The sequence below is a fragment of the Trichosurus vulpecula genome, chromosome 7, assembly GCF_011100635.1.
Source record: "Trichosurus vulpecula isolate mTriVul1 chromosome 7, mTriVul1.pri, whole genome shotgun sequence".
Taxonomy (NCBI): domain Eukaryota; kingdom Metazoa; phylum Chordata; class Mammalia; order Diprotodontia; family Phalangeridae; genus Trichosurus; species Trichosurus vulpecula.
In genome coordinates, this window is record NC_050579.1 from 197234603 (window position 1) to 197242039 (window position 7437).

At 38.6% G+C, this 7437-nt stretch overlaps 1 protein-coding gene across 1 annotated transcript; it reads right to left on the bottom strand.

Annotated features, from left to right (window-relative positions):
• Nucleotides 1–5528: 5528 nt before the first annotated feature.
• LOC118857775 (olfactory receptor 14A2-like) lies at nucleotides 5529–6518 on the bottom strand. Its single transcript, XM_036768297.1, has one exon. The coding sequence runs from the start codon at nucleotides 6516–6518 to the stop codon at nucleotides 5529–5531; it is 990 nt and encodes a 329-aa protein (XP_036624192.1).
• Nucleotides 6519–7437: the final 919 nt, after the last annotated feature.

Sequence of the window (7437 nt, forward strand, 5' to 3'; positions counted from 1 at the left end):
ATTGTAAATCCGGATGTTGGTACCCTGGTACCTATGCATTGAGATTTGAATCAGAGAAGGTCTGTCTGTTGATATTTGTAATTTGTTTATATTTTTTTCTGAAGTTCATGGTGCTGGCTTTTTCTCCTGAACTAAGTGAATGATATTTGTATGTTGGCTTGAAATAAAATGGTTAACCCACTAACACTACTTTCCTTAGTAAAAGCAGATCAAAAGAACCTGTATTGGCAGCTTTCCGTGTGCTGTTTTTTGGTGGGTCTTACACCCCTACAGCACCTGCTAGCAGATTGTTGCTACACACTCCTTCCAAAATAACTATTAGAGGAAAGGAAGGTTTGGTTCTATTAATAGAATAAAATTGGGAGCTAAAGTATGGGTAAAGCAACACCATGTTCCAAAGGCTGCAGAAATTAGAGCATATGGCAAAGACAATACTGTAACAGTGGTTTATCCAGGAGAAAATAATTATGACACTGTACCCTTGACTCATGCATTCTATCGTGAATGAGGCTATGATAGTCTTTTGTTTCTTTTTGGATTTTTGTTAAATTTGTTTGTGAGATTTGTTTCCTGCCGGCTTGGTACCATCTACCTGCAGATGCCTGATCACTTAAGCCATATGTCACCCTCAGATGTGTTTGTATCTCACCTCTGGACCTGTACATGCCTGTGATGTGTCATCTCTGGACATGTCCACAACTGTGATGTGTCATCCCTGGACATGGTATCAACTGAGTTCCAGATGCCAGCTTGCTAAAGAACTGACCTCTAGAATAGGACTCCTAATCTCTTGGGGCAAGGATAGCTCTATGTCCAGTTTCAGCAAGAAGAAGCTTTGGATGATGAGATCTTCTCCCTTTACCCCAAGATTTTGAGCCCCATTCATTCGAGGGGGAAATGATGACATTGTTTTGTATGCTTTTCTTATGTTATGCCTTTTATGTTGTTGTATAAGGTTCTGTTGACACCAGTTATTCCAGAATTCCCATTGCCTTGTGTAATGGATATGAAAGATCTTGGGGCCAAATGGAGTAGCAATTTAGATTTGAAGATCTTTCCCACCCATTAATACACCGCGTGACCTGCTTATGTGACAGGAAGCCTGAGACACATATGGTGGGAGGAGCTTCATGACAGGAAAAGGGAGTTATGTCACAGAAAATGTTGAGAGAGTGAGAGAGCAGTTATGGCTGCTAATAGCTGCTAATGGCCACCATTGTGACAGTTAGAACTGAACAGGCTGACTTAGACGTACTGTGAATTTGTTTTGGGGAAGACCCCAGCAGGAGGTTGGAGAGGCTTTGGGATGGCAATGCTCTATGTTGTAATATCATGTTTTGGGTTCCTTGCTGTTATGATGAAGTGGGCTAACTGACTGTGGGAGCTGAACATTTGGTTATGGGATATGTTTCTCTGGTGTCTGAATAAATGGTTTGCTTCTTCTGCCTTCTATGTGGAGAGTCTTGTATACTTTGCAATACAGAACTACATAGGCATTTTGACAATTATCATCTACATTGTTTTTATTGCCTTACTGATACAGGTGGCTGTCCCTATTCCACCATATTGGCTCTGCCCAGGAGCCTGCCTTTCAAAGCTTTTGGTAGAAAAAAATAGATACGGTTGGGCATAGATTACAGAAACCACAAAGCCAACCACGAACTGAGATAACTTCCTTTTGCAACCACTCTACAAACTGTAATATCCACAAGTCACATAGGTTGGGAAATGATGGCAAAAGATTGGCACTTTCTCTTCAGACTAGATAGTAGAGTGCAAAGCACAAAGGTATCAGGAAGAAGTGCAAGAATTTGAGGAAAGAGCTAGCAACTGACAATTCAATATTAGTTGATATTGCTGCGGAAACTTACTCTCTTTAGATTTTTAGGATGCTACTCTCCGGTTCTTGTTCCTTCTATCTGATGTTTTTTTTCCTGTCCCTTCTGCTGATCCTATTCCACATCATGCCCTCACTGTAGGTATCTCTTAGGGTTTGGTTCTGGGTCCTTTTCTCTTCTCTCTTTGTACTACCTGGTGATGTCATCAACTCCTATGGATTTAATTACCATCTCTAAGCTGATGAATCTCTAAACTACCTATCCTGCCCCAGCCTCCTTGCTGACCTCCAAATCTCACATCTCCAACTGCCTTTCAGACATCTCAAACTGGATGTCTAGTAGACAACTTAACTCAATATGTCCAAAATAAAACTCACTGTTTTCCCCAAACCCTTCCCCTACTATCTTCCTTATTTGTGAATATGGCAATACTATGCTCCTAGTCCCTCAGTCTTACAACCTAGGAGTCATCATGGAATCCTCAATATCTCTCACCCCCCCCCATATGCCATCTATCGCCATGACTTGTCAATTTTACCTTTGTATCATCTCTCAAATATGCCCCCTTATCACCTCTGACACATCCACCACTCTATTGTAGGCCCTATGGCATATCTGGACTATTGTAATAGTTTATTGGTGGGTATACCTGCCTCAAGTCTTTCTCCACTCTAACACATTCTCCATTCAGCCACTGAAGTGACTTTCATTAGGTACAAGTCTGATCATGTTACCATCCCCATCCCTGCCACACTCAAGAAACCCCAGTGACTCCCTATTACCTCTAGGATAAAATACAAACCACTCTGTTAGGGATTCAAAGCTCTCCATAATCTAGGCCCCTCCTCACTTTCTGATCTTCTTACACCTTACTCACTGACACATAATCTTTAATTCAGTGACATTGGCTTCCATGAACAATTCTTCACCTTTGGGCATTCTGTCTGGCTGTCTACCATGTCTAAAACAGTCTCCCTTCTGTATTCCTCCTATTGATCTCACTGTCTTCTTTTAAGTCTTAATAAAATCCCATCTTTTACTAGAAGTCTTTCTCATACCCTCTTAATTATAGGGACTTTTCTCTATTATGTACGATTTTTCCTATATATTGGGAAATGGCGTGCTTTGTATATGTTTATTTGCGTGTTACCTCCCCCATTAGTTTGTAAACCACTTGAGAGTAAGGACTATCTTTTGCCTCTTTTTGTACCCCCAACACTTAGCACAGTATCTGGTACATAGTAGGTATTTAATAAATGTTTGTTGATTGATTTATTGATTCATACTTGCTTCCAAGTTACATGCAGACAACCTATGTAGACATACATAACTTGCATGGGCAACACCCCCCCAACCCCTTTGGCACTATGATTTTTTTTAATCTTTCTTTGAGTTGTACTTTCACTTGCCAGTAAGGCTACTTACCATAGAGCAATAAAATAGCTATTTTGTATTTTTTCTAATAGTTGCATGAGAATATTTGTGTTTAATATAATATGATCTGATGGACACTATTATAAGTAATATCTTGTGGAAATGTGTCAGAGGATGGTAGGATCATACATTTCTTAAGTGCCATCACTATGGAGTAGTGATAAGCAAGCTATTGGCATAGGGGTCCTAGTTATTCAGAGATTTAGGGTACTTGCCATGAAATGGCTATAGAAATGCACAGAAGCATTCCAAATCCATCCTGCTTAGAGAATCCAACATTTTTAGATGTTTTACATCTGAAGAAAAAAGAATTGATGCAAGCATCTGGCATGTATTTCAAAACCAGAGGAAGAACTGACTCATTTCGAATAAAGTTGATTCTTTATGCATACTTTAAATGCTGCAGCCAAAGTAGAGAGGTGGCAATCATAGCTATGCAGATACTAGTGCTTCCTATCCCAGTGTATTTTCAGGGAGTCTAGGATATGGTGAGGTCATACAGGGACCAGGAATCATGAAAAAATGAAAGCAGAATTTTGTTTCCTTGTCATATCACCATGGTGTATATTACTCTCATCCACTCTACATAAACATATTGACTCTGAATGGAAATCTGACAGTGTGATCTCTTAGTAAATGATTTAAGAAGTAAAGAGTTTATAAGTTATAAATTTCTTTTTGATGTCAAAATATAATTGCATAATTCATGACAAAGGTTATAAAAACATGTGTCCCCATCAATCTGAAATGAACACTACTATGAAAGGCAGTGTGAACATGTGTAGAGGGAGGAGGGGGAAATTATAAATGTCATTGTATAAAGGTAACTGGGTGAGAAAATCAGGGCCACATGTGGGCAAAATTGAGAACCTGACAATTGCCTTAGTTAAGTTCCTTCTTTATTGTATTCCCTGCTAAGGTTTAATAGCACCTCTTTAAGATCCAATTTCCTTCATGATGCTCATTTGCTACCTGGTCAGCATTCAGCATTGGCAGCTCTTCCCTTCTTGCAGTTTTCCCAGGACCAAAAATCACACTTTTATCCTTCATTTCATTGCATCAATATTCATTCAACTCACCTAATCTCAACTAAGTGTTAAATAAAGCACATGTAATTAAATTATCTGGTTAATGACAAAATTGTGGGCATTGCCTTATGCTTTGTGGCTGCATTCTAAGGATGATGAGACTTTTCTATATGAATTGCAGGTGAAACTTTTCATATGTGTCCCCTATTAGAATCTCTGTGTAGTGTAGTGCTTTGCACATATCGAGCACATGATAGATGCTTTATTTATTCATTTAAATTATCAGATGCCTATCAAAATCTGTTTTAACTAGCATTGATATGACAGTTTGAAATTGTTAGGCTATTTGCATTGACTAAACAGCAGTGTCCTTGGTTGGGTATCCATCGTAGACAGTGGATATCATTCAAAAATGCTGGAGCATGTATGCCACTATCAGTAGTAAAGAAAGGGGAAGATGGTCATTTGTTTATAAATATCAAGTTGAAAGAGCAACCTGGTAAATTTTAGTGTTCATTTTGGAATCAGGATACCTGGTGTGACATACTGGTTCAGGTGTTGTTAGACCAATGGAAAAAATCATGTGCTCTCTCTCTCTCTCTCTCTCTCTCTCTCTCTCTCTCTCTCTCTCCCTCTCTTTCTCTCTCTCCAAGGCAATCAGCATTAAGTCACTTGCTAGTACTAGTCACTTGACTATACAACTAGCAAGTGTGAAGTGTCTGGATTTGAACTCGGGTCCTCCTGATTCAAGGGCCAGTGCTCTATCTGCTGCTCCACCTAACTGCCCCAGTAATCTCTTATTGTAAAATGATGACAATGTCCTTGAAATACCTATGGCATAGTGTTCTTGTGATAAGTAAGTTTTACAATTTCTAAATTACACATTTATTGAGATGTTATTATCATATTTTTAAGGTGAGGATACTGTTCATAGATTTATATACACTTTCTAGGTTAGAAGAAATCTTAGAGATCATCCAATATGAAACCCCCACCCCATTAAATAAATCAAATGAACTGAGGCAAATATAGAAACTATTATTTGCCCAGAGTCATACCATGAGTGCATATACTTTTAAAATCATACTTATTAACATGCTACAGGCCCTCTGAGTGTCATCTTTCTAAAACTGATGACATGGACACACAAAAAAGAAATCAAACCAGTAAAAATAGAATGGAAATGAAAAAAATCAATATGATCACAGAAATTACTTTGGTATTAATTCTATAAGAAGTGTTTCTGGGTTAAAAGCTTCCTCAAAGACATTTTCATGTCCCTATTCCTAAGGCTATAAATGACAGCGTTCAGAGTTGGTGGCGCCACTGAATAGAGCACTGATAACAATAGATCCAGAACTGAATCAGAGTCTAAGGGTGGCTTTATGTAAGACAGCATCCCAGTTGTAATGAAGATCACGAGAACAATGAGGTGGGGCAGACAAGTGGAGAAAGCTTTTGAGCGACCTTCTGTAGTGGGAATCTTCAACACAGTTGAGAAGATGTGACCATAAGAGATACATGTGGCGATGCAACAGAAAATCCCTAAAGTGATCCCAAAGGCCACACTCACATCAACTGCAGTGTGTGTCTCAGCACAGGAGATCCTGAGTAAGGAAGGGACATCACAAAAGCACTGATGGACTTCATTGGGCCCACAGAAGGGTAAAGAGAATGTACTACCTGAGTACATGGCCCCAAAAAGTCCTCCAATGAGCCAAGAAGAAGTTGCCATTTTCATACAAAATCCTTTGTTCATTTTGGATTCATAGTGTAAAGGTTGGCAGATAGCTATGTAGTGGTCATAAGACATCACCATGAGGAGTAAAATCTCTGATCCTGCAAATAAAATTACTAAAAAGACTTGTAACACACACCCAAAGAAAGAGATGGAACAACTTCTGCTTAGGGAGTTTTCAATAGATTTGGGGACAGTGACAGAAATAAAGCAAAGATCTAAAAAGGACAAATTCTTCAGGAAGAAATACATGGGGATGTGGAGGTGGCCATCTAAAGTGATGAGTGTAAAGATGAGCAGGTTCCCTATCAGAGCCACCAGATAAATTAGCAAGAAGGACATGGCATGTAAGACCTGTAGCTCCCAGGTGTTAGAAAAGCCCATGAGGTAGAATCCTGTCACCACGGTGAGGTTGTCTGTGTTCTGTGAGTGGGGAGTTCTATCAATTATCTGTAGAGAGATAAAAAACAAACGCAACATGATGAAAACTTTGAGTTTTTTGGTGTCAGTAGTTGTTTATTCTATGTGATCTTCATTTTTTCCATTTGTTAAATGAGGGGATAGAACTAGATTGAAAGTTTTACCTGGGGATATATGAATTTAGTTAAAAATACTTTGATAATTATACTTCCATATCATTTCTTTTCTGTGTTCTTTTGTATTTTGTTTTACATGTTTAATGACATGATTTCAAGCTAAGTCTCAGAAGTTTCATCTGATTTCCAAAGGGATCCATGACACAAAAAATGAGTAATTTTTTTTTGGAAAGGGGGAAAGGCAGGGAAATTAGGGTTAAGTGACTTGTCCAAGATCACAAAGCTAGTAAGTGTGCCAATTGTCTGAGTCTGGATTTGAACTCAGTTCCTCCTGACTCCAGTGTCAGTATTCTCTTCACCATATCATCTAGCTGCCCCCCAAAATGAGTAATTTTTGATCTAGGTAGTCTATAAAGTCTTTAAGGACTTCTCTCCATATGAAAGGATCATTAGGGAATCTATTAATAGGATACTTAAATTGAAAAGGATGATAAAATAGAAATAACTAACTAAATGTAAGATTTTTGGGGTTATTAACTCATTTGTCACAGGAAACCTGTGAGGTAGGGAGATCAAGTGGTATTATTGCCTTCTTACTGATATGATACCATGGTTGAGAGCAGTTTTGTGACTTTTCAGTGGTCACACAAAGAATGTCAGAACTTAAATATTTAACCAGTAACTCTTGATTGGAAGGCTGACATGAATGCTCCTGAAGGTTTTTCTGCTGAGGCAAACCTGAGTTCCTTCTTTATAAAAAGATGATTGTCTTCCCATTCTTCAATATTGCTAGTGATATAAATTCTCTAGCAATTTAAATGATGTCTACTAATAGAGTGGAACTCTCCTGTAAAGGAATCCAG

What these genes read in the sequence shown, in the direction of transcription:
- LOC118857775 (XM_036768297.1), bottom strand. Translation starts at nt 6,518, where the DNA reads ATGTTGCGTTTGTTTTTTATCTCTCTACAGATAATTGATAGAACTCCC.